The following is a 27,681-nucleotide window of genomic DNA, read 5'->3' on the forward strand; positions in this document are numbered from 1 at the left end:
ATTAATATCATTATGGAGGACATCAAGATCGATTCAGTGTGCCGTCTGAGGATGTTGACCTTGTGTAGGACACACACAGAAAAAAAAAAGAAGTGAATCCAATGGTCCAATGTTCAATGATATTAGGCCTTCCTGGCTTTCGTGAGGAAATCAAGTGAAAGGCTTCTGTGTTAACCACAACCTGTTAATTAGCTTAAACTGTGCTTTTGCAGGCTGCCTTAGATGTTACATCCAGGGATCTGGTGAGATTAAACACAAAGCTTAAAGCCGCTACACCAGGATGCATGCTTTCATTTAACTGTGTACAGAACAGCAAAAATGCAAATAATTGCCCACTCAGCTGTATTTGTGGAGATGTGAGAAGTTAAGCACTGAGGTCAGACTAGCAAGGGCTAATTAGCATACTCTACATGTCACCAGCTAACACTCGTATCCTGCATCGTTTTCAATATACTTCTCACCACCAAACAAAAACAGTGTCAGTTTGTGTGTAAAAAGGCAACGCCACCAAAAGGCCTATTTTTCTGTGGTTTCACTTAAACTCATATGTCCCTTTCTTCCGCTATGAGTTGAAGCTGCCATGCTGGAATTCTCCACTGCAGAAAATTCAAAAGTGGTACGGTCGAGTGCGATTGATGCCGTTGTTCGTGTTGTCAGAGTCTAGAGGTTCTTCTGCGGCACCCGGAGGACAACGGGAACCAGATCCGGGAGCTGGCCCAGACGCTGATGGACGGAGGCGTTCTGGATGAAATAATACAGCAGAAACTGGACGCTTTCAACGCTCGGTGGGATGAGCTCATGGCGAGGGTAAGACACACACAGTATACTCACACATACTGCAGCCTTCAGCCTGTCTTTGGTCGCTTTTAGAATATTCCTCCACTACAATGTTTGACCAGCGTTGGGATTGACAACCAAAGATGAAGATAATCAGAATCTATAGCACATCTATAACACTTTGTTTTTCTGATACTTTTTTGTATGTATATATATATATATATATATATATATATATATATATATATATATAATAATTCTGACAAAATAATCGTCACTCTGCTGCAGCAGCATTACATTTTTCTTTCAAAACCTTTTCAGGGACTTTAAAGCAGAATTCTACTCGCTTCAGGAATTCATGTTTTTGCTGCAGCGAAGGACAGTCCATTCAGTGTTTGAAGGCTCTGTTCCAATCATACTTTAAGAGGAAGTTCTTTAGTTTGTTTTAATTCCTCTCAACCCTTTCATAACGTTTCACACTGAGAATATTTCTCTTTTAACAAAACTACCCCACAGGGCAACGCCAAAAAGGCCAAAATGAAGTTTATCATGTTTATCTGTTGAGAGGGAGATGTTTGTGGTCACAGGCATACTCTTAAATGTAGGAGTTACACTTCATACCCCGTCGATTTCTCCCACTTTCTTCTCCACCTCTTCGCTCTCCTCCTCCTGCTCCTCCTCCTCTTCCTCTCCCAACGTCCTCCTCCGTCTTCCTTCTAGCCATCATAAGCCGGCATCAGCGGCAGCAATACCTTCTCAGCCTCCTGTGGTGATCCTCAGTGACAGATTAGGCACACTTGCACCCAAACACACACACACACACAGTCATTGCCCGCTGGGTTGATCCTCTCTCACAATAGAACCAGATTAATGTTCTCCTTGCAGCCTGATAAGCCTCCCTTTGTTTGTCTACCCATCAGAGACAGTGTGTGTGTGCGTGAGAGACACACTTTTTTGGGGGTATTTTTTTGTGTTGTCTGTGCGTTTGAGAGCATCACAGGAGCTGGTGTGTGTGTGTGTGTGTGTGTGTGTGTGTGTGTGTGTGTGTGTGTGTGTGTGTGTGTGTGTGTGTGTGTGTGTGTGTGTGTGTGTGTGTGTGTGTGTGTGTGTGTGTGTGTGTGTGTGTGTGTGTCGGCATGCGTGCATGCGAGGTGGGGCCGTCCGGCTCTGAGCCCTGTTTGTTGCTCATCTATAACGGGGACGGGGAGCGGCTGTTTGTGAGTATCTCTGCAAAGACAGATGGAGGAGCGAAAGCACACAGAGACCCAAACATTGCCCTTATGTTTTTTCTTTCTTTATTTCTTTGACCTGAGGGGATTGTGTCAAGGGGAGGTTGTTTTTTTGTTTGTTTTTTATCTATTTATTTTCTAACTAAATCAGCGCTGTTTGAAGAAAACTGTAAAATCTCTTGGGTGGTTTCATGGCCGGCCGGTTTTATGGATTTTATTTAAGCCTAATTGAGACTTGAGATTTGATGATCCATAGAAGCAAAAGTGACATGCTGGCTAAAATTGAGTTTTCTGGAAAAGGTGTTTTGCATAAATTTCACTGTGGGAAAATTGTCATAGTATGAACGTGCCGCCATATATTCGCAATAAAGTATCCCAATAGGGAACCTATTTTATTAGTTACTTTATTTAAATGATTCTCCGCATTTGACCCATCTTAACTGCGGAGGAGCCACGGTGCAGCACACATTTTTTGTCCGTCTGTTGTTGTTTTATCTTATTTCAACACACCGAGGGAGAAACCTCATCGTCAACGGGGCCGAGATACACCACCAAAATCAAATCCCCGCGTCTTTGAGCTGCAACTGCTACCGACACAATGGCTGTAGAAAAGATGTGCATGTGTGTTTGCTTGGAAGGAAACCCATGGATAGGTCTCATAACGGCTTGCTTTTAGTTGCTGTAGTTGCGTCTGGAGCAGCAACCCCCGACATTGACACTATTTTGATTGCCTTGACAACATAACCGAGAAAAAGTCGATGTCATTCAAATCCAAGTTAGACATCAAAGAAGCATATTTCTTATCTAGCTCCTACTTGTTCACCAAAGAACAGTGTGATAAGAGTCAAATAGAGAGTTCTGAGGAGCGCAGGGGTCCGAGTAAATGCCGAGACAGTAGAATAAGTACATAATCTCATTATATCAACGCCCCACTTTAAAACTCATGCGGCGATAAATCCATCCCGCGCATTCCAAAAAAAAATAGTTTGTCTCATATCTCCGTCTGCCGAGAACACTTGCTCGCCGCTCTGCCGCCGGCGTTTCCGACGCACGGCGGTGAAGCAAACAGCGATCCTCTATCTCTCTCGTTCACAACACGCCGCGTTCGTGTGCGTGAGAGAGAGAGACAGAGAGAGAGAGGAATAAGTAATAAGGGAGTGTTTAATCAGAATATGTATTCATGAGCCGACAATTGCCGGGGAAATGGAGTCGATCGCCACGGGGAAGGTTGTTATCAATGTTTGTCTAAATATTTAATCTCCCTCGACTTCTCATTTCATACATTATCAGCTGAGACACGTCTACTGGTAACATGAGGTGTGTGTGTGTGTGTGTGTGTGTGTGTGTGTGTGTGTGTGTGTGTGTGTGTGTGTGTGTGTGTGTGTGTGTGTGTGTGTGTGTGTGTGTGTGTGTGTGTGTGTGTGTGTGTGTGTGTGTGTGTGTGTGTGTGTGTGACACACACACAAGGGTTAGACACACTCGGGGCTAAACTTAGTCATTATCCTCCTGCAAGAGCTTAGCATGCTCACCTGTAAACACACACGCACACATGATGTAATCGGTCCGTTTACTAGTTAATCTTGCAGGCAGTCACCAGGAAACACTTCAGCAGTTGCCAGGCGCCGGACCAACAGTCGTCAGAGGATCCTAGGTTGTTTGTGTTGTTAGCGGCGATGGCTGTTGGTCACAAAGAAGCAGCATGAGAGAGAAACCCCGCAGTCCGTCCTTCAAGAGGGTACATGCAGGATGTGTGTGTGTGTGTGTATGTGCTCATTTTGTCGTAACAGGGGGGGGGGGGAGTGATTTACGTGTGTGTGTGTTAAAGCTGTTGCAACCTACACAGGTTAGTAACAGCTATTTAAAAATGAAAATGCTTGTTTTGCAGGCGGCAACATCCACAAAGGAAGCCAATGCGGAAGTGTTTTAAACTTGCATTCTTTTTACTGTCCAGCAGGGGGCAAAAAGAAGTCTGATTGTATAGAAGTTTCCTGTATTTATAGTAATGTGTTGGTCTGAGTTGTTTGACGAGGTGTGATGTGTGTTTTTTTTCCCCAGGCGGCGCTCAAGCAGAAGGAGCTGGAGAAGAGCGTCCAGTGGGCCCAGGACAACGACAAGACACTGGGGCAGATCCAGGACTCGCTCGCCAACACCGACCGCCACCTCAGCGCGTATATGGCCGACCACATCGACGCCCAGCAGATACCGCAGGAGGCTCAGGTAGCTTATCGGCTTATTTATTATTTATAGCTTATTTATCGGACGGAAGTCGCCTGTAGATGTTTGGTCATTTTTTTAAAGTGCCAGTATTTCAGAGTAAAGATGTCAGTTTACCGTCAGTAATTGCAGGTTTTAGTCCCGCCTTTGGCCTGGTCAGACTTCACTGTTCACAGAGACGGCTGTGTGGACAGGTAGAGAGAGACGAGAAGGGGGAAATGCACCATACAGATCTTCCATTGCTGCTTCTGTGTGTGTGTGTGTGTGTGTGTGTGTGTGTGTGTGTGTGTGTGTGTGTGTGTGTGTGTGTGTGTGTGTGTGTGTGTGTGTGTGTGTGTGTGTGTGTGTGTGTGTGTGTGTGTGTGTGTGTGCGCAAAGGAACCCAAGAGAGAATGGCAAATGCTCCTTTTCTCTCTGTGGTCCTAATTAAGCCGGGAGCTGCTTTGGACAGCAGACACACACACACCATGCCTCTGTCTTTTCATCCTCTTCCTTTAACTTTTACATATCTCCATTCTTTTTCTCTCAAACACACAGCCTCCAGACGGTATCATGAGATGATGGCACGCTGGATAGGATGAGTGATTGAAATGTGAGCGAGAGAGAGTGTGTAGGGAGGGCATTGAGAGATAATTCCACGTGCCTTGAAGACCACAAGTATGAGATAATGATTGGATTAGAGTGGTGTGGATGAGCATATGTGATTACAGGGCACTTGATATTTAAAGAGAGAGGGGTGACGGAGACCAAGTGTGTGAGAGAGAGAGAGAGGTTGACAGGTTATTAAAGCTTTTGAGCGTCCTCTCCTCGCTCCTTGATGCCTCCTGCCACCTTGTGGTCAGCAGAAGGAGGTACACTATGAAGCTGCTCCAGCTTCATTGGCTTTAGTTTCACGTTCCAGACAGATCTTATTAAATTTACTACATTTCTAACCATAATTTACGATGAGACTTTGGCTGGCTGTCATTCATAAAAGATAATCTGTTATTTTGATGATGTGCGTTTGACAGAAAATCCAGTCGGAGCTGAGCGGCCATGAAGCGACCCTGGAGGACATGAGGAAGAAGAACCAGGACAAGAAGCCGTCCCAGAGGGTCCTGGGACAGATGGACCTGACCCAGGTACAATACACACTCACGCCTGCACATGTGCAAACGCACAGATACAGAGAGCGATGGGCACACATATTGTAAATTTAGCAATGTGTCTTAGATGGAGGAAACATGTACGGGTCAATGATCGTGATGATGTTCGACTTATCAAAGATAACACCTACATTTGTAGGAGAGGGACACGATACACTCAGCAACCATGGAGGCTATACTTTCCTGAAGCAACGATAAGGACCTTAAAGAGACATACAGCTGGATGTTTCGCCCCTCTTTAGTATCATAGCACCCGAGCTTTTCCTGTATAGGTCTGTGCCTGTATTGGACTACAGGTCAGGTCAGCATCTCCTCCCTTTTCACAGAAAATGCTGGCCGACGTGTTGACGAAGTTCCGGCTCTTCCAGAAGCCGGCGAACTTCGACGCCCGGCTGTCCGAGTGCGAGCACTTGCTGGCCGGGGTGAAAAGCCAGGTGGGGGTGCTGGACATCCGCAGCGTGGAGCAGGACGTGGTGCAGTCGCAGCTGGACCAGTGCATGGTGGGTCATTGCGGCAGATAGATGGATAAAGATGGTGTGATCCTGTGTTGATCCCCTTGTTGTGTGTGTTTTGTGTGTGACAGAAGTTGTACAAGGTGCTGAGTGAAGTGAAAGGGGAGGTGGAGACGGTGATAAAGACAGGGAGACAGATCGTCCAGAAGCAGCAGACCGAGCAGCCCAAAGATCTGGACGACAGGGTGACCGCCATCAAACTGCTCTACAACCAGCTCGGCTCACAGGTTAGAACTCACGCACACAAACACACACAGTTCGACACACACGAGTCAGATTTAGATATGAATTTGTCCTTTTTTTAATGTAGGTAACTGAGAGTAAACTGGAGCTGGAGAAAAGTCTGAAGTTGTCCAGGAAGCTACGCAAGGAGCTGAACGGGCTGACGGAGTGGCTCGCCGCCACCGACAGCGAGCTCACCAGGCGCTCCGCTGTGGACGGTATGCCCAGCGACCTGGAGGCTGAGGTGGCATGGGCACAGGTACGACACACACATATTATCATTAAGGCTTGAGGGAAAATAGGCAGCCGTTTATTTGCTATCATCAAAAAATAATGGGGAGCAGAAAGACATCGGGGGAAGAAAAGTGGTCTTGTCTCTAAACTCTCCCTCTTGTGCCCTTTTTTCCGTCGTCAGTCCATCCACGTGGAGACGGAGAGGCGTCAGCCGCAGCTGCAGGCCGTGGTGGACCTCGCAGAGGCTCTCAAGACGGTGCTGCGGGGCCACGGGGGCCTGGTGGACGACAAAGTCAGCCTGCTGCACTGCAACTGGATCGCGGTCACATCCAGAGCAGAAGAATGGCTCAACCTGCTGCTGGTTAGAGAAAGAAAAAGAAAAACACCCTATTTGTCTTTCTTATCGGTGCTAAAATTAAACCTCTAAAAATAACCCATTAGAAGTGTCTCAGATTGAAATATATGCTTTCCATGTCTCTCTCTCTCTCGCTCTCTCAGGACTACCAGCAGCAGATGCAGAAGTTGGATGGAGGGATAAAGGAAGTGAATGGATGGATTGATGGAGCAGAGAAAAAGATGGACGAGATAGACAGCCAGAGACCCAACGACGCTGTGCTTAAGGTTGTAATGTCTCTTTATATATGTTGTGTGTCATGTATATCGGATAAATCCTCAGCTGTCGGACGGCCTCTGAGTGAGGCGAAGGTCCTGCAAGATACATACGCAGTTTCATTCACGTTCTTTCTGTGTTCTTTTCTGAATATTTATAAATAGTCATATCATTTGTATATATATATCAGTTATTTTGCAATTAGGTTTCTGATATGTAGCCATTTGAGAAAGGGTTTGAGAAGGTTTTCTAAAGGGACTCTGGCGCTCGGAAACACTACCGCTTTTGTCCACAGGGGCCGCCAAAACCAACACGAAATGAAAGCTCCTCGTAGTAACTTCAAATTTATTTCCGTCATTCTGTGTCTTGGCGTCCTGCAGGTGTTTCGTGCAGAGCTGGAGCTGACCAGGGGTAAGATGGAGGAGGTGAGGGCTCTGGCGCAGGACCTCATGTCCACCAGGGGGGAGAACTGCCAGGCCCAGGTGAGACCCAAAGTGGAGCAGCTCGGCCGGAGGTTTGACACCATCGCTCAACGCTTTGCCTTCGGACTGGTATTATACCCTCTGATTACTGTCCTAACAGCAATAACACACACAGTCTGATACGATCTAATTCCTGTCAGTTGTTGTTTGCCATTTTGACTCGTAAACACTTAAATGGACTCTTTCATCGTTTCTTATAATCCAACTATTCCCATATATTTACTTCAAGCTCTCTCCAAACGGACTAAGAACTCATTAAATGGACTTCAGAGTCTCACTAAATAGACTCTCTTTCTAAATGTACTTTAAACCCTCACTTAACAGACTTCAAACTCTCACACTAAATTTACTTCAAACTCTCACTAAATCTGCTCCAACCCCTCCGAACTAATTTACTTCATCTTGGCCACGAATGATCTTTCTTGTGTGTGTGTGTGTGTGTGTGTGTGTGTGTGTGTGTGTGTGTGTGTGTGTGTGTGTGTGTGTGTGTGTGTGTGTGTGTGTGTGTGTGTGTGTGTGTGTGTGTGTGTGTGTGTGTGTGTGTGTGTGTGTGTGTGTGTGGCGCAGACGGCAGCATCAGCCAAGGAGCTGGAGCAATACCACAGCGAAGCGCAGATCTGGCTGGAGCTCCTGGAGGAGGAGGCCAAGCAGGGGGAAAACCTCAAGGAGGAGGACTTCCAGGAGAACAAGGTCTCACACACACACTGAAGGATAATGACTTTCTATCATATTATGTGTGCACCTCTACTGAACATGTGTGTGTGTGTTGTGTAGGACTGTGAGGAAGGTGCAGTGAAGGAGTTACTGTTGAAGGGCGAGAATCTACAGAAGAGAGTCCCTGATCAGGACAAGAGAGAGCAGATCAGACTGAAGCACAACCAGCTCAACAGCAAGTATAACACTGTCAAGGTAACGCATTTTGTGCATTAAAGTACTTATAACACGCATGTCCACGGTGTTATAAGTTAGCTGAGCATAAAGACAGGAAAAAACAGCTAGCCTGGCTCAGTCCAAAGGGGATAAAATACCTTTAAAGCTCAATGATTAAGATGATGTATCTCTTTGTGTGTGTGTGTGTGTGTGTGTGTGTGTGCAGGACCTGCGTGGGCTGAGGAACAGGAAGGCGTTGGCCATCGCTCCCCAGTGGTACCAGTACAGGAGGAAGTCACATGACCTGCTGGCCTGGCTGGATGACATCCAACGCAGCGTGGACCAACTGCCCGACCCCCCCGAAGGAGAGAGGGTCAAGGTGATAAAACACATAGATTCAAGCATAAATAAATATCATATCTTTGCTTTTCTGCCATGTTAAGAAATGACAATGAATCTTGATATCCTTCCTCATCATCCAGCTCTTCATCTCACACCGTCTGTCTCTCGCTTTCTGTGTCTTTCATCTTTTCTCATTCTACATCCTCCTGGGACATGATAACAGTGAACGGACTTTTGTTTTTCTCCTCTCCTCTTGGTGTCGAGCCTTTTGCAATCATTCATTTGGGAAGAGGACTTTTTGAATCTTCCTCGTATCTATTTAAAGACATTATTGCAGATCGATTCTTGTCCCCAGTAGGAGACGGCGGCATTTATCTGGGATTTCTTTTGCGCTGGACCCAGAGTTAATAGGAGGCTCATTAAACAGTGATGTGTGTAGCATTTTAACATCAATAAATCATGACTAAATTATTTACGAAATGGCAAAATGGCAATAGCATTGACAATCACAATATTAGCAATTAATAAATGGTCTATAACACACTATAACAGACCAGGTGTAGTTGTAAGTAGATGTAAGGACATTTTTTAAATGTTTATTCATGTAATTTTCAACAATTATACCAAACCATCTATGATAGAGTGCTGTGGGAACGATTTCAACGTTTTGTTCTAAGATTGTTCCAAGATATAAAATACGTCAGTAGATACTAGTAGTAGTAGAAATTCGAAAGTACTCAGTTTAAACATTCTTTTATTCGTTTTTAGGCCACTCCTTATTATTGAGATAATACATTGATGTTAATGCTACACACCTTTGAGTCTGCGTGTTGAAGTGGAAAGGTTTAATGGAGGAACCCTGAACTCCACCTGTTTTTCTGCCCCCACCACCTGACTCTGTATGTGTGTCTTTCACTTTCAGATGATCACTATGACATTTCGCTAAGCGGACGTCTGACTCGCTCGCCTCAGACTCCCCCTGTCATTGCCGCAAACCAAGATTCCTCGCTGTCTGTGTGTCTGTCTGTCTACTCATCTACCTGTCTCTCTGTCTCTCCATGCTTCTTATCGCCCTCGCACCCCCCCCGCACTTACTCCTCTGTACTTATTTAAAAGGCCAGTTACTGTACTCCTTCTCAATGTAAATAAAGGCTGAAGGCAGTATGCGCCTCCTAATTATAGCACCACTTTCTTATGTGATGTGGATTGTTGAAACGGCGATGCATACAGTATAATATTAACATACAATGAATGGTTGACACTTACAAACATGATATCTCAATGTGTTGTGGGTCTGTTGGAGTGGATGCTAGTGAGTGAATAATGTAAATGTTTTATTATTTTTATTATGTATGATCACTGTGTGTGTGTGTGTATCTGTATGAGTGTGTGTGCATGTCTGTGAATGTGTATTATTCAACATCCCCCCCCCACGGGCTCAGCCAATAGCAAGTGACCCCCCCCCTGGTTGATTTTGTCCAATAGGAAATTGGCACAGAGTTCGACAAGAAGAAGGAGGAGCTTAACGAGGTGCAGGGCTTAGCCAATCAGCTCTCAGAAGCTGGAGCCGCCAATCTAGTGGAGCCCCGCCAACTCCAGCTCAACACACGCTGGGTTGAGGTGGAGGGCAAGTTCAGACCCTTCAAGAGACAATGTGTGAGTTTCAGTAGGCACGACTTCTATACAGTATATCTACAGTACTAACAGAGAATACTACACTAATCAGACCAGGTTATCATACTAATACTACTTTCTTCATGCATGAAATTAGCCTGAAGAGCTTCTAATAACAACTATCTGAAATGAATCCCCTTCAAAATGTGTTCAGCAAGCTGAATATTAACGTCCCAGTTTACGATTAGTTCTAGAATAACTAATAGGTTTAGTTTGTTCCTACGTCATGTTAGAGCCTTTTCACAACGGGAGACGTTTTAATTTTCTGCGATCTATTCACAAGTCAAGATATTTTTTCTAAAAAAAAATGTTGTCATGAATACTTACACGAAGAACGCAGATATTACGCATCGAAAAGGCGACGTCATTGTTTTTCTGAGCTTTCACACCGTGAATAAAGGCATGAACCAATTTATTAAATCTACATTTATATCATCTCGAAAGCTTCCTAGTCCGAACCTAGACGGCAAACTTTATTAGTCCTTCCACCTTGACAGGAAGTGTAGGGAAGTACACTGAAATACAGTTAAAGAAGACATTTCTCTATATTCATCTGTAACAATAAATGTCTTATATTCGGGTTATTTAGTGTTATTCTATATTTTTCTGATTGTCAACAAATCCCATGAAAAGACCAATATCACCAGACTTAACCTTCAAGATACTTTGAAGCTCATTTGAGCTAATGTCAGTTTAAAAAAGTTACTTAAAATCTAAATCAGAACTAGATTGTTCCCTTTCAAAATAAAATGTGAGTTGCCTATTTTTATTTTTATTTATTTTTTTTGCATCTTCTCATTTACATGTCTTAATGTGGTCATGTGAAGCACGGTCACATGTCCAAATCTCATTGGTTGCTCTGTCTGGCTCTGTGTCACCGCATGCTCCCCCGCCCACACACCACACTGCTCGGCCTGCCAACCAATCATATTACACCCTCACAGTTCCCTGATCTGCTGACCACTGAAGATGTATGTATCCTGTCAACCAATCACGTGAATCAACCACTTACACTAACACCACATGGTGTCAACTTGGACAAATGCACATCTGAACTGTCCGATTTTTAGATTTCTTCAGGCGCACTGAGAGGAATCAAAAGCACAAATTTCATTATCTTAATTTGCCAAGAGACCACGGACTGAACACACTCACTCTGTCTCAGTGATGTTGTGCTTCAGTGTTGTACAGTAGGGCGTCTGAGCTGCTCCACTCGAACTGTTTAGCCACTTCGGCACATTGATTACGAACCCATGAGCAGTAATGGGTGCACTTACTTTCCCATACTCTCCAGGCTGGGTTCTCCGCACCCCAGCACCAAAAATGGGGCTGAGCAACAGCACTTAACACAATGTTTTTTTATGAAAGCAAATACAGTATAGATGTGTATTCAGTCCGAGTGATGTAGAAGATGGAGAAGAGTAGACTAGATCATGAGAGGAAGAGCCATTTAGAGCTTAAACATTTCGGGGTGCAGAAACTGAAGAAACAAATTCTTTGTGTGTTGGAGAGCGACATCAGACCACATGTTACTTTAAAGCTCTTCCTCTCATCAGCAAGATCTGCTCTGCTCTCATGTCTCAGCAACACACATTGAAATCACAAACGCGTGTCTAAAACGGCTCTAAATTAAACATGCAATGTGTGAACAGGTGGGTCTATGTGTGTGTACACTGAGAACAGGATCGGGCCTTTACTATGAATGTGATTCATCAGATGACGGATAATGTGTAAGTCTGTCACACTGGATTAAATTCATTAGTTGCAAACGTAGAAATCAAATATGTCAAATACTTTTTTTTATTCAGTCATGGCCACAATGTTTCCCTCGGACCTTAAAGGATGAGTTCACATATTAATGAAACAGTATACACGCTCATATATACGTTGAAGAAATGGTAAATGTCATGAATCCTCCTGGCTGTCCCTGGCCTTTTGAACTTTAATCGAAGACATGATAGACAAGACATAATCCACAGTTCTAGTTCTGTGTATGAATTCTATGACAAACGAAAGATGACAAACGAATGGCCTGTGGTATTGTCACATAGCAGTGGTGGAAGACGTATTCAAAGCCTCTACTTAAAGTGAGACTATGTCACTTCTAAAAGACGTGAGGAGATTCTTCTTCTTACTGTAGCAAAGTTACATTTACAAGCAATCAAACACACCCGTGCTCTCATCAGTACACTAAGGGCTTTTACTGCTTCAGCCTTACTTGGTCTGGGCTGACCAGTAGTTTGGAGGCTACGGTTAGCAAAAGTAAAAGTACTCATTATACCACAGAAGCACCCATCAGTCAGAGTTACAATAATATGTTAGTTGAATATTAGCGGATAGTAACGATACATAATTTACCATAATTTGTATGTAAAATCTTAATTAGCTAATTCCAGATGAATTATGTTTTAAGACATACTTAGAGAAATGTGAACCCATCCTTTAACCAGTTAATTAACAACCATCAGTTTAGCTCTGGAGCTTGTGATCATAACACATGACCTTAGCCCGGTTGGATTTGTAGATGTTGATAGTTAATAGAATAGTTTGCATGTACAATTTCTATTTTCTAAAGATCAGTGCCACTAAATATGAAGCCGCAGCCACTTAGCTCAACTTAGCATAAAGACTGGAAGCAGGGGAAAAAGCCAACAATAGTGTAGCTTTGTCCCATAGTTCAAAAAGTGACATCATACCTCAAAATACAATGTTGTAGCTCATTTGTTAAATCCAAAATAAAACCAAAGTGTAAAAATGTTTGCTAAGCTAATTGGTTGCATGCTCTAGCATGATACACAATGCAGATTAATAATGTGTTTGAGTAGGAATCTTCCGTGAAACAATCTGGGGGCTTCATTTGTCAAAGCTTCTAGTTCATCTAAAAATGTATCTACAACGACTAATGTGTTCACTTATATTCATACAATTCAATTTATTTTGTAAAGCCCAAAACAAATTTGGGAGGAAAATGAAAGAAAAACTAAATAAATTACACTTTTGTTCATATTAAAATGTATGTCTTCTATAGATGTGATTTATACGGAAGCCCTGAGAGGCAAGTGAGGAAAAAGATTCTGGTGATCCATATTCTAAGTCTTTCTCTCCTGTGTTTATGACTGAAGAACTGGTTATTATCCAGGGAGAATCCGTCTATGTTCCTGATTTATATCCCTCTGTGACACAGGTGGGGGGGGGGAGGTTTTGCCAGGATAATTTCATAAACTAATTAATTAAAATTAAGATTTTTTTAAGCCATGAAAACAGTTGGGGCAGGTGAAAATGTTTTCTAGTTGTTTTTTTCAGCATCACTGTGTTAGTTGTTGTAATACTCATTTAAGCCACATGAAGCTGAAGTGCACCACTTCATGTTTGAAATTGAACAGAAAGCGTTCGTGTTTTCCTCCAAGTTACATACATGTGTTAGCAAGTTATGGAACAATACCATCATGTCTTTTGGCTAGAATTGTGTTTTAGTCAGCGCTAATCTGCCGTTAGGGGGAACATAAATGCTTTTGGTGCTATTTAGTGGCGCAATTCAGCCCCTTGTAGAAGTTAAATTAAGTAAAATGATATCGGCAAAACTTTTTTTACCAAACAAAATCAGACCTTGAAAATGGATCCCCACTCTCAATTGCCTCTCAGGGCTCCCGCAGACATAGATATTTTTGTATGTATTTTTTAAATTGCATGGAATTTCAATGGTGAACTCATTTAATAATTGAAGTCCCAGATTGCTTTCTCAATCAGTTGAAACTCAGATTTGTTTCCCCTAAAGCTAGCTTTGATATGTTGCCTGGTTAGATACATGAACATTGAGCATTGATATCAAACGTTATTTGTGTGAAGTAATAATGTTTTCTTCTTCTGATCTACCTCCCTACGCCTTCCTGTGTGTGTGTGTGTGTGTGTGTGTGTGTGTGTGTGCGCGTGTGTCCAGGAGTACGTAGCAGAGCTGCAGGCATTGCTGCGCTCGGTGTCAGAGACGGACTTCAAGCTGAACTCTCCTGAATACTGGCCTGCAGCGTATTATAACCTGCCTCAGCAAGAGCACTGCCTGAAGGTCAGCACCACTTTAATGTTTGTGCCGGAGAGCAAGAATATGAGAATATTTCTCAGGTGATAACATGAAGAGCAATCACGCCATAGGTAATAATGAAATGACAAATATACACAGTTATACGTATTATACACCCAAGATTTATACCAATCTAATATCTGGCTGTTCCATATGAAGTTACACCCAGTTAGCTTAGCTTAGCATAAAGACTGGAAACGGGGGGGAAACCCTTAGCTCTGTCCTGCGGTAACAAAATCCACTCACCACACAGGAGGTGAAGGGGAACATTGACGAGTTGCGAGGCCCAGTGGAGGGAGCGCTGGCCCGCAGAGAGGAGATGGCGTCTGGGGCTCGGCCTCTGGAGGGTCAGAGGATCCAGGAGACCGCCGCCCACCTCAATACTAACTGGGACAAGCTGAACAAGCTCTACCACGACAGGCTGAAGTAAGGAGGGGGTGGAGGGATGCGCGGGATCGCGTGAATATTGACTCGTTTTGTGCACGAGTTTGAATGAAAAATGTGTGTGTGTGTGTGTGTGTGTGTGTGTGTGTGTGTGTGTGTGTGTGTGTGTGTGTGTGTGTGTGTGTGTAGGCGTTGGCAGGACTGCAGCTCCAAGTGGCAGAAGCTGGTTTCGGATCAGAAGGCGATGGAGGAGTGGCTGAATGACGCCGAGAGCGCTTTGGGACTGGCCGAGCATGAGCCTGTGGGACACAGACTCAGGGTAACGCACATTTACCCGCCGACACGGTTTGCACACACGGCCGATCGTACCCAGAAAGCTGCTGGATGTATTCCAGCTGAGTCATATTTTGTCTCAAGTGTCCACCAACACTGCTAAAGTGCCCTTGAGCAATGCCACAGGAGTCCAAAAGACACATTCCCTGTTGCAGCATGAAGTAGCACATGACATGACCTGACAAGATGTGACATATCATGGCCTAACGTCATATCACGACATGATCTGGCATCCATGACATCAAAATGTGTCACTGTGATTCATTTATGCTCTATTTGTTGTGAAACATCATAGTATCATCTCCTGGTTAAATAATGAGTTCAATATACACCAGGACTTCTGTCTTCTCTCTCTTAAAGTCCAGGTTAAGCAAAAATAAATATGTGATCGCATTTTATCGCAACACAGAAAAGTGTGTTTTTAACCACCTAACAAAAAGAATGGTGAAAAACTCCACCATTCAGTACAATGTAGTTCAGTCTTTTCATGTTTTAGCAGCAATTATTTTCTCATGTGTTTAATGCGTTTACAAACAAATCTCTCGTTTTATTTTACCCATACTATGTGTATTAAAAGAACAGTAGGATTTTCCCCAAAAACATTTATTTTGGTGCCCCCCATGTTTGAAGAAAACACAGCCCTCTTGGATGCCCCAATGGTAGCTAAACGGTGAGCCATTGTGCAAAACAATGTTGTGAAGTTCCCTCTATGGTGTTCTTCAATTGGAGAAAATTTGATGAATTTTTCCTCCAGGGTGCCATTTGAGTGGGAAAAAAACAAGATGCAGCGCAAGAATGTGTGTCCTTAAAATGGAGAAAGCCTGATCAAATGCCCTCCAGTTTGCTGTTGCACCGCCGCATGCAGCTGGTGCCTCCTTTCTATTTATTATTTTAGTATGCCACGACGTAAACGTAGCGTGTTTTGACAATACATGACTTAATAATACCTAAAACAGCAAGCCCAAAAGGACATGATATGAAACGACATCAATAAATTACATTAAATAGCTGTGAGTAGTCAATAGCACACGCACGCACGCGCGCATGCTTTCACCAAATGCCAGTTGTCAAGAGGAAAGGGAAGTGTGCAGTCAGCCTCGATGCGAACAAACAAAACACTTTCTATTTTAGGCCTTATGTAACAAGATGTCATCAAATTCGACATTTCAAACCGCAAAAGCTGAAATTGAAGGATTACGAAAAGCAATTTAACACACGTGAAGAACAACGGGCTTTTACATCACCGAGACCCAGATGAATAATGTATGAGGGGATCATTCTTAGAAATGTACGAGGGGTGCTTTCACAGACGCTTCAATGAGTTGACTTTAATTCCCGGTTGCTGTGGTTAAACTGATGCACTCAGACGCATATGAAGTATTGCTGTACGTGTGTGTGCATATGTGTTTGCATCGTCAGACATGCCCACTTCCCTTTGGGCTGCTGTGATCAGCTCGCAGTGCCCACCTGCACAGACGAGGACACAGTGCCCAAGTGACAATCAAGTGCCAACCTGTGTGTGTGTGTGTGTGACGGAGAACCATCTGGTTCCTCAAAACACAAGCTGCCGCCTGAACCGCACCTAATCCTGATCCCCCATTGTACAAGCACGCACTCATTGAATGAATTGCTGTTGATGCACTTGTGGGGGCGTCATATTCACTTTGTGGAGACTCAAATGGTTGGCTCACATTTAACAAAAAAAATGCATTTAAATGCATAATCCGTGATTTTGAGGAAATATTTAAGAAGTTTGCACTAAATCTGAAGGCAGGAGGTGATTAGCTTACCTTAGCTTAGCGACCGGCCAGGCCAAGAAAAAGTTCCAGCACGCAATTTCCCTTAATACCACAGATTGTGATGTATGTGTTCATTTTTGACCAAGCTAGGCTAACTGTTTCCACCCATTTCCAGTTGAACCACCTCCTTTAGCTTCATACTTAACAGATAGATATGAGAGTGGTATCAATCTTCTCATCCAACCCCCAGCAACGTAACATTAGAAAAATTCAAAACCAATACGTCTAATCATCCACTTTGTGTGTGTGTGTGTGTGTGTGTGTGTGTGTGTGTGTGTGTGTGTGTGTGTGTGTGTGTGTGTGTGTGCAGGACCTGACGGAGGCCATACCTCTCCAGGAAGTGGTGTTGTGCAGAGTAAACTCAGCAGGAGAGGACATCAGCCAGTTGAGCACGCCGGACGATGCCTCGCGGCTCCGAACGCAGCTTAAATTACTCGGCGCTCGCTGGGTTAACGTCTGCCAGCAGCTCAACGAGCGCAAGAGAAAGTGTGTGTGTGTGTGTGTGTGTGTCTGTCATGTTGCTGTTCATGAATAACAATAACCAATGTTTGTTTCACTTTCAAATGTCCCTGAAAGTACATTTTAATGGAATATTCTGTCGGCACATTGGTGCTCTCCCATGACAGCCACCTATAGCTCACGTTGGCCTGGATCTCACCCTCCTTTTTTCTCCTGCTGCCGCTCTCGACTCCTGCAGGTCTGCCGAGGCACGCACGGCGACCGCCGATCTGCAGGAGAACATGGGCTCCATGCTGGGCTGGCTGGACAAAGCGGAGGGCGTCCTGGCCATCCCTCTGCAGCCTGCCGAGCCACAGCACATCAGAGACACTCTGGGCAAAGTCCAGGTATCCATCGAGTCACAACACGGCAGTCATAATGAGCTGTGTGTGTGTGTGTGTACATGCGTGGGTGTGTGTTGATCGGTGTAAGTTAATTTAGCTGCTATCATAGTGTAAATGAGATACAGTTCTTTATTATTACACTCGGCGTTAAAAGAACATTTGAATGTGTGTGTGTGTGTTGATTCAATTTAGACGGTATTATGTTTTCCAATGATTCTATGATGTTTCATTCTGAAATCCAACCTCGAAAAGACGTTATTGTTAGTGTGTGTGTGTGTATTTGCTTTTGTTAGTTTAGATAATTAGGTTGAAAGAGCTTGTGTCCTACATTGAGCTGCTGCAATTATTTCTTATTAAATTCAGTGTGTATGACTTTGTGTGTGTGTGTGTGTGTGTGTGTGTGTGTGTGTTTGTCAGGCACATGTGGAGGTGCTTCCTGCCAAGAGGGCGGTGATGGAGGATCTGAACTCCAGACACAAGCAGATAACACTTCCTGCTGAGAGACAGAAAGACATGAGGATCATCAACACGCGCTGGGCTCAGGTTAGCGGCAGCCACTGTGAACACTACGGATAACAGTACGCCAGCGTTTTTTGAATATTCATCTTTTCTCATCAGTGCAATACAGAAGCCCTGAGAGGCAAGTGATCAAAGAAATCCATGTTATCCATGTCTTATCTAAATGGTTTATGTCTAAAGAACAAGTGAATACAAAATGTTTTGCCAGGATAACGTTTCCAAGTTCCTTAATTTTAAAAAAGAGTGTTTTTTACCGTAATAAATCACAGCCTGTCCTTGTTTAGGCGTCCAAGGCTCTGCCTGAGCGTCAGCTGGAGATCGAGGGTCTGCTGAGGGAGCTGGAGAAGTTTCAGGGTCAGCTGGACGTCCTTTCAGGCTGGGCGTCCAGCACCAGGGACAAGCTAGAGCACAGCCCTGATGAGCCGCCAGCAAGGGTGGGACACACACACACACACACACACACACACACACACACACACACACACACACACACACACACACACACAGCAGTAATGCCCCATTTGAGAAAATAAATTCCGGTCCTTTTGAATCAAACCTTTCTCCGTTCATTTCTCCAGCTCATTGAGGAAGTGCAAGCAAAGCAGCCGGAAGTGGAGTTTGTTTTGAAGCGAGCCGACCAACTGTACAAGGACAGTCCTCACAGCCAACCGGACAAGGTGAGGAATATTCCCCACCTGAAGTTTCCATATCAAAATAAAAGCATTTCATTTTATCACTGTAACTCAATCATCTGTAACTTTGTGTGCGTGGTGACAGATGAAGTACATCAAGATAAGGGAGGACTGGACTGTGATCCTGGAGCTGATGCGGCAGCATAAGGAGAGGATGGCTGTCCTGCTAGTGGCGAAAAAAGCCAGTAAGTACATGTTCATATGCAATACGTGGTCTCTATTATGTGGCTTGTAGCTGTCCATTACAGTCTGACTAGTTTTCGGGAGATTCTTTCACAAAATGAGTGCGGCGTTAGGTAAAAATGGCCGCCATGTGAATTCGGTCTGTTTGCAGGTTTACTTGTATGTTTATGCACGTTTTTGTTCAGGTGTGAACTTTTTCTATATATATATATTTATCCTCCCAACAATCAAAACGAGCCTTGGAAGACTTGATCACAGTAAGCCAGCTCTAAAGCATCCCCTGCTTTATGGTCTGTTTGACTGTAAATGGACCATAACTTACGAAATGAACATCATGCTGTATTGAAGAAGACTTGAAACTAGAGATTGAGACCATAAACTCATGTTTACAATGTTTACTGAGGTAGTAAATCAAGAGAGAAGTAGAGTCATTTTCTCATAGACTTCTATACAACCAGCGGAGTCGCCCCCTGGTGGACATCAGAGAGAATGCAGCTTTAAGACACTTCTGCATCGGCTTCACTCGGCAGAACCTGAGGTTGCCGCCTGCTATAACTGGACATAAATAAGTGGTTTTAAACGTTGTGTGTGTGTGTGTGTCCCAGATGAAAGTCTGGTAGGGAGTTCCCTGCCTGAATCTGCGGCCTTGGCTCAGTTCAACAAGTCCTGGGCGGAGCTCACTGATTGGCTGACCATGCTGGATAACATGGTGCAGAACAAGCGCGTGGTGGTGGCTGACCTGGAGGACATCGACGACAACATCAGCGGGCTTAAGGTCAGGACCTCAGAGATCACTGAAGCAATTGTTGTGGTCCGTGTACAAAGCAATGATTCATTTGATCTGCTAAAGTGCACTAATCGATGCGGAAATGAATCAGTAAATTACAGATATTGATTCTGGTGTTTTCAGGTGTCTCTGCAGGAGCTGGACCAGCGGCGCCCCCTGCTGGAGCGACAGGTCACAGCAGCACAGAACCTGAAGAACAAAACCAGCAACCAGGAGACCCGCAATGCTATCACTGAACGCAGTATGTCCCTCACACACACACACACACGCATAATCTTGTGACAAATTGTATTTCAACATTTCCCAACTACAGAAATGAAAGCTATGAGACAAACGTACAAATCTATCCAATCAAGCACAATGACAGGATTTCCCCCACATGAAGCTACATCTTATATTTATATACATATTTACTGAGTCTGCATATGCTATTTATGATGAAAGCTGTATATTTTAATTATTGGACCTGGCTCGTGTGGATTTCGGCTCAAACCGTATGCTTGTACAGATTTCCTGCGCTCCAGGTTCAGCCCTTCTCCTCCCATGCTGCCCTACAAGGCATTATGTACTTCATTTGCTTTCTTTATGACTTTTGAAATAAAATGACAGTATGCCAGCGCCCATACTTTTTCTTTTACCTTAATAACTACGCCAGTTACTTTTTTCTGGACCTAATATTTTATACTGACATATTTTGTACACTGACAAGAATGCCTTGAATCAACCACGTCAGATCATGCTCGTGCAAATCAGAACCCAGAGCGAGCCGTTAGCTTTCCAATGCTAGCTAAAACTGAGATGATAACCACTGCGGTCTGCCCACGTTAAGCTAGCTACCTCGCTGTAGCTATAAGCTTAAACTGAACATACTAATGTTGAAAGTGCTATATTGATATTTACATATATATATATATATATATATATATATATATATATTTGCCATTTTCATTCTTTCTGTCATTGTAGTTGACAGGCTTCAGACTCACTGGGAAGACTCCCAGACGAAACTCTACGACAGGACGAAGCAGCTCCGCAACATGCAGCAGGACTCCGCTGATTGGCTGGATGCCAAGAAGAGGGTGGATCACCTCATCAAGCGGGCCAGTGAGAGGATGGAGTCCTGGCAGGAAGTCACGTACACGGTGGAAGCCTTGAAGAAACAAAACGCCGAGCTGAAGGTCGGGCAAAGTGTTTTACACTCTCAGATGTCTGTTTTTTTTCTCTAAATTTGCATAATTATGACTCGTAATTTAGATGCACACATGGTTTTTCCACCTTGCATGTGAGATTCATAAACAGAGGGAATCGTCACATTTTACAGTTCTTGTCCTTTCTGCCTCAGCTCTTTGCGAGGGAGCTGCAGCAGTGGCAGGGTCAGGTGGATGAAACCAACGCGCTGGCTGACAAACTGCTGACACTGTACGCCAATGACGACACGCACAAAGTCACCCAGGTCAACGACAACATGGTGGCCACCTGGACACACATCAACAGGCGGTAAGAACACTGAAGACAGATATATATGTAGATAAAGCTTTAGGATTATAACTCTAAGCAACATATTGAAAACGGAGGCTGTTATGTTTATATTTCAGATAAAAATGCTGTTTTTCTCTTGAGGCTTCAGCAGGAGACGGCTAGTTGCCGCTACCCTTTTGTTCTTCATTATGGGGAATTTCAAACATGTTGGAATACCTGTCCAGATAGTCATTGTTGTCTAGTATTTTCTTTAGCAGTATTTTAGTATTTATTTTGAGTATATTTTGGGACAGTTATTTGGGTTCATTTTATAGCAGCTTTAGTTCGATCATTTTACAGAATGATCCATATTTTCAGCTTTTCACAATGTAATTACACAAAGTAGATCATGGGGTGTTTTTCATTTGATATAAAAAAAATGTCAATACATTTAAAAACGAGATTTAACGAAAGAAGAGCGTTTTGGGGAAATATAAATGTTTCACTTCTCCTAAATTTGGAAATACAAGCCAGTTTTCCTTTCCTATTTCTGCTTTATGTAGATGGTGTGTTTTACTATTTTTTATCTGCTTTCAGTGTTTTATCCATTGCCGGATTTTGTATTGTTTGTCTGTAACCTTCTTTAGCGACTGTCTTGGCTAACCAACTTAGGACTTACCTCGTTAAATCAAGTTTTCTTTTAATAAAAACTAAAAATCTTAGTGAGAATTTTTGAATGAAACTCAACCTTAAAACAATAAAAACAAGCTCAGAATGGACAAAATATTAGAAATTTGGCAGCATGTACACCTTGGTAGCATGTATCTTGTCATGTGTGTGTCTCCAGTGTTTCGGACAGAGAGGCGGCTCTGGAGGCAGCTCTGAAGTTGCTGCAGCAGTCATACCTCGACCTGGAGAAGTTCCTCAACTGGCTGACGGAGGCTGAGACGACCTGCAACGTTTTAATAGACGCCACCAACAAAGAGAGAATGCAGGAGCAGCCGGAGGCAGGAAGGAACCTGCTGGCACAGTGGAAGGTAGGACACACTGTTGTGTATTTCATACATTCCTCCAAAGAAAAGGATTCTTACTACCTGACCGGCCATGCTGGACACCCAGCCCCAATTGAGGGAGAGATGCGACGAAATCTTTCCTGTGTGAGTCCACTTTTGTGGTTGCAACGAAATAAAGTTGCTCAAAATTCCTCTGTTGGAATCCTGACAGGTATGGAAAGTCCTCCTGCTCTGACATAACCTCTTAAATAAAGTTTTTAATTCTAGTAGAAACATAAAATACAATTGTCATTATGCAACACAGGGATGCACAATAAAATTCAGTTGTAGCCCATTTGTAACACAACAAAACAAAAACTCGTACATTCCTGTAGTGATTTGTTATTTATTTTTTGAGGCCTCTTTGTGTTCTTTTCTCTAACGTTGATATACACGTATATAGAAATGCTGATATGAGACACACATACACACACACAGACACAACGTTTAAAACCACTTATTTATGTCCAGTTATAGCAGGCGGCAACCTCAGGTTCTGCCGAGTGAAGCCAATGCAGAAGTGTCTTAAAGCTGCATTCTCTCTACTGTCCACCAGGGGGCGACTCCTCTGGTTGTATAGAAGTATATGAGAAAATGACTCTACTTCTCTCTTGATTTATTACCTCAGTAAACATTGTAAACATGAGTTTATGGTCTCAATCTCTAGTTTCAAGTCTTCTTCAATACAGCATGAATTACAGCAGTTTTTTCTTGTAAATTTACAACTTTAATCTCGGAAATTCCGATTTTTTTCTTCACGGAACATTACATGTTAATCAATACAATATTTTGTCGGGTGGGATCTATCAGACATTCAGTACATTTCCAGTTTGTGACCAAGGGTTTGATATTGTCTTCCTTGACTGTCCCGGCTGGTATGACAGGAATGCTGACATAGCAGTATAGAGAGATCTCATTGGCCGGTCGGTGCCTGGCAGACAAATGTAAAAATCCCCCCACTGCATTGTGGGTGTTAAAGGGAAGGCTCTGTTCTGCGAGAGAACATATTTTGACCCTCCGCCGTCACCCTGCACCCACACACAGTTTCTGGTGGAACGGCGTGTGCACGATGCACTTGCACATACACACACACACACACATGCATACTGTAGAGGAAACACAATATGCTGCACACATGCAACATATTGGAAATACATTTTCGGATACACACTTCCTTTCGACGTGCACGCACTGTCAGTACAACAGCAGCACTGTATGCAGAGCTGAGATAGTCTTCTGTGTCCAATTATAATGGCAGGCAGCAACGCAGCGTAGCATCCAGGGAGCGCACACACACACACACACACACACACACACACACACACACACGGGCTATAACACTGAATGCAGATAACGTTTAATTGGAAAATGAGCGCACGTATAGTTTATGCACCCTTTCAAGTTCTCCCTGCCTCTCCCCTCCTCCTCTCTCTTTCTCACCCTCTGTCGTTCAAACTCACACTGACTCACACCCTCCAACTCCGTCTCCCTTTTTATGGGTAACTAACCCTCCCTCCATCGCTCTCGACTCTCCCTCCCTTCCTCTTCATTTCCAAATCCCTCTTTGTCACACGCATTTAAACAGAGGGCATGCTTGTGCAGTCACATTGAGTGCTAATCTTGGAGGACTGGAAGAAGCAGAAGATGATGCTTCTTCTTCTTCTCCGCCTTGACATCTAGTTTTGGGATTCCAGAGTAAAAGTTTCGGGGATGCTGCGCAGGAAGGTCTACCATGTTCAGGTTGGGAAAGAAAATCAAGTGCTGTTCTTAAGCAAATAAGCATTGTAATCCTAAATCGTGGCATTTTATTTTAGGGAGAATGTGTCATCTGTTCCAAAAAGCTTTCGAGATGTAGCTTATACATTAGAAGAATTGACGTTTCAGCTGCAGTTTGACCATGTTTTTTAGTTGATATAGATCCACTAGCTTTGGACACATTTTGCTGTATTCACGCTTTGCTTCTGCAACAGGAACTTGTCACATTGTGGGCACAAGTGCTTTTCCTATAAACTAAAAATCTCGACGTGAGCGTATTCTGCTCCAACTGAAAGGCACCGAATATTTTTTTTAAAGAAAGAAAAAGTAGAAACATGTAAAAACCCACAGAGGCACATGTCAACAAACAAACACACCCAAAATTATACAGAAAACAAAAATCCATTCAAGCTATCAACAATATTTTTACCACATACTTATCCCGTAAGGCCTTTATGCACCGGGGGCCTGACGATGCCAAGTCGCAGCACTTTGTCGATAAAAGGAATATATTCTAATATAGTCGTGCAAGCAGAGCATGGAACCTTGTCTGAGGTAAATTGTTGCATAGCTTTAGCTACTGTAAGCTATTACATTGAGTTTCCTTTTAGCAATACGAACTCTGATTGAGTTTGCGTTCCCTCTGGTAAACAGTTATGCAGTGTACTGTATATGTTTAGTCCTTATTTGCCTTTGTGTGAATGACAAAAACAACAGTTTGAAAGAAAAGATTGCAATCTGAATTAAATAATTAATTTACTGCATTTTCCTGACTGAAATTGAAAATTGAAATTGTTAAATTGAAATAACAGATAATATCATATCCAAGTATCTATGTTGTATACCATTTTCCAAAACATTAATATTTTATGGCATTTACAAAATATATGCAAGTGATCTGCATCTGGTACTCCACACTAGCTCCAGCATGGTAGATTCATGTTTAAATATTTATACCTGAACTGTAATTAAAAAACAAACGGATAACATTTTTCCAGGAGAAGTCTCCCTTCATATCCGGGAACGGGTCAGTGTTTGATGTATTTTCCACAATCGTCATCTGAAATGTTGTGCCTGATATGCTCTCGGATGTTGTCCTCTGCGTTTGGATATTTTACTCACAACAACCCAGTCAAAATTCCCCAACTAATAATATTCCACGTGTAGTGTTTACAGATGAAATGACCCTGCCTCGTGGCTGCATGCGCTTCACTGGAGTGTCCCTACGTAATAATGTAACTAAAGTGTTACTCTTTAACCTGGCTTTAACTTCTGCCCTCGAAGACTCTATTATAACGCTTTCTTTACGACTTCTGGAATAAGAGGACAGTTGATGTGTTTTACCACAAGTAGCCAGTTTACAAGCTAATATTAAACCAGTGAAGACATTCAAGTTTAGGTCCATATGAAGGCAAAGGGCTGGGATTGAGCAAAACACACACAGAGGGACAGGGCGCTACTCCGCTATACCTTTCCATAGATAATAGTTGTTTGCTGCCATATTGATAAGATAAGATAATCCCTCATTAGTCCCACAGTGGGGACATCTGCATTTGAATTCTAATGCCCAGGATGTTAAATACAGCTCCTTTTCAGAGTTGGGGTAATGGATCGTCTGTTGGAAAATTTAACACAGGTGGGACTACAGCTGTCGAAGTTACCAGCTGATTCCAGGCTGAGTAACGCATCGTGACCTTTCAGCGCAGCATTAACAAGCTTAATAATAATAATAATAATAATATTGATAAAGAAAAAGCTAACTAGCCAGATGTTCAACTAGAGCTGAAATACTGATTAATCACTGAATAATGAATTCGTTTTTTGCTTAAAGTAAATAGTGTCCTATCACTTAATTTGATTCTCAGAGTACATCAGAATGCTACATGTTAAAGCTCATATTTAAAATAAAATTCCCGGAGCATGCACTGCACCCCCCCCCCCTTTCGGGCCTGTCACCTTTTTCACCTCTCATGAGTTTGCAGGTATTATGGCTCAATCCTAGTAATTGCTGCTTTTTATAGAGTAAATCACTCTCTCACATCCCATTACTGACCACTCAAGCAGTGAAAGATAGTGAATTACTGTTACTAAGTGTTACTCTTTAACCCGGCTTTAACTTCTGCCCTCGAAGACTCTATTATAACGCTTTCTTTACGACTTCTGGAATAAGAGGACAGTTGATGTGTGTCCCAGAGCAGCGGTGCCGGCTAGTGGAGCAAGTTAGCGCTAATCGCACAGGTAGCCGTCGCCTGTGCTAGTGAGATACGGTTTATGTCGATGCAATACAAGCCGCTGTATGAAGCTGGGACGGGGTTTTGGGGAAAAGCATTTCAAAATCTGAGGTGAAATCAGCGAGTCATGCTCTCAAATTGAAAGAACATGTTCTTGAACGACAATAGGAAGAAAAAAAACTTGATATGTGATGACGGATAAGCCTCTGGGAGAAAGGGGCTTTATTTCCGTGTAGCCACAACATATCCTCTTCCCTCATTGTTTACAGTCCGATTAGCAACTTCAGATGCCAGACTGGAGTTGACAGACGAAATGTGTTTTACCACAAGTAGCCAGTTTACAAGCTAATATTAAACCAGTGAAGACATTCAAGTTTAGGTCCATATGAAGGCAAAGGGCTGGGATTGAGCAAAACAACACACACAGAGGGACAGGGCGCTACTCCGCTATATCTTTCCATAGATAATAGTTGTTTGCTGCCATATTGATAAGATAAGATAATCCCTCATTAGTCCCACAGTGGGGACATCTGCATTTGAATTCTAATGCCCAGGATGTTAAATACAGCTCCTTTTCAGAGTTGGGGTAATGGATCGTCTGTTGGAAAATTGAACACAGGTGGGACTACAGCTGTCGAAGTTACCAGCTGATTCCAGGCTGAGTAACGCATTGTGACCTTTCAGCGCAACAAAGGCTTCCATCCACAATACATTAAGCCCCTGCATTATGGCTCAATCCTAGTGGTTGCTGCTTTTTATAGAGTAAATCACTCTCGCATCCCATTACTGAGCACTCAAGCAGTGAAAAATAGTGAATTCTTGAAAGATTGCTGCAATTACCAAGAAAATAAAGTGTCTGCTCCAACAGAAATGACTGCTCTTGCTTCTTTTCCACTAACTCTTACTGTTTGCGTCACTAGGATCTCCAGGCAGAGATTGACAGCCACACAGAGCTGTATCACTCCCTGGATGAGAACGGGCAGAGGATAAAGTATCTGCTCCAACAGAATTTACTACTCTTGCTTCTTTTCCACTAACTCTTACTGTTTGTGTCACTAGGACCTCCAGGCAGAGATTGACAGCCACACAGAGCTGTATCACTCCCTGGATGAGAACGGGCAGAGGATCATGACCTCACTGGGGGACTCTGAGGATGGGGCTCTGCTCCAGAGACGTCTGGACAACATGAGCCAGCGCTGGAACGACCTGCGCAACAAGACCCTCAGCATGAGGTGAGGCCGGGACTCAGTCTTTGTTCTG

At 43.4% G+C, this 27,681-nt stretch overlaps 1 protein-coding gene across 1 annotated transcript in view; it reads left to right on the plus strand.

Moving 5' to 3' along the window:
* The window catches only part of dmd (dystrophin), a 128,379-nt gene that overhangs the window by 56,010 nt on the left and 44,688 nt on the right, over positions 1-27,681 (plus strand). Inside the window, exons 28-54 of the mRNA XM_076095112.1 lie at positions 658-807; positions 4,062-4,223; positions 5,231-5,341; positions 5,692-5,865; positions 5,949-6,104; positions 6,188-6,358; positions 6,515-6,694; positions 6,832-6,954; positions 7,324-7,494; positions 7,993-8,115; positions 8,209-8,334; positions 8,522-8,674; positions 10,123-10,293; positions 14,249-14,371; positions 14,640-14,812; positions 14,960-15,089; positions 17,240-17,388; positions 17,600-17,747; positions 18,548-18,697; positions 18,842-18,940; positions 19,041-19,140; positions 19,744-19,913; positions 20,049-20,166; positions 20,892-21,103; positions 21,268-21,422; positions 22,231-22,420; positions 27,481-27,653. Coding sequence (XP_075951227.1) covers positions 658-807; positions 4,062-4,223; positions 5,231-5,341; positions 5,692-5,865; positions 5,949-6,104; positions 6,188-6,358; positions 6,515-6,694; positions 6,832-6,954; positions 7,324-7,494; positions 7,993-8,115; positions 8,209-8,334; positions 8,522-8,674; positions 10,123-10,293; positions 14,249-14,371; positions 14,640-14,812; positions 14,960-15,089; positions 17,240-17,388; positions 17,600-17,747; positions 18,548-18,697; positions 18,842-18,940; positions 19,041-19,140; positions 19,744-19,913; positions 20,049-20,166; positions 20,892-21,103; positions 21,268-21,422; positions 22,231-22,420; positions 27,481-27,653 — 4,061 coding nt within the window. The remainder of the gene's footprint in view (positions 1-657; positions 808-4,061; positions 4,224-5,230; positions 5,342-5,691; positions 5,866-5,948; positions 6,105-6,187; positions 6,359-6,514; positions 6,695-6,831; positions 6,955-7,323; positions 7,495-7,992; positions 8,116-8,208; positions 8,335-8,521; positions 8,675-10,122; positions 10,294-14,248; positions 14,372-14,639; positions 14,813-14,959; positions 15,090-17,239; positions 17,389-17,599; positions 17,748-18,547; positions 18,698-18,841; positions 18,941-19,040; positions 19,141-19,743; positions 19,914-20,048; positions 20,167-20,891; positions 21,104-21,267; positions 21,423-22,230; positions 22,421-27,480; positions 27,654-27,681) is intronic.

This window comes from Anarhichas minor, unplaced genomic scaffold (genome assembly GCF_050575085.1).
Source record: "Anarhichas minor isolate MPS153535 unplaced genomic scaffold, ASM5057508v1 ptg000018l, whole genome shotgun sequence".
NCBI classification, from domain to species: domain Eukaryota; kingdom Metazoa; phylum Chordata; class Actinopteri; order Perciformes; family Anarhichadidae; genus Anarhichas; species Anarhichas minor.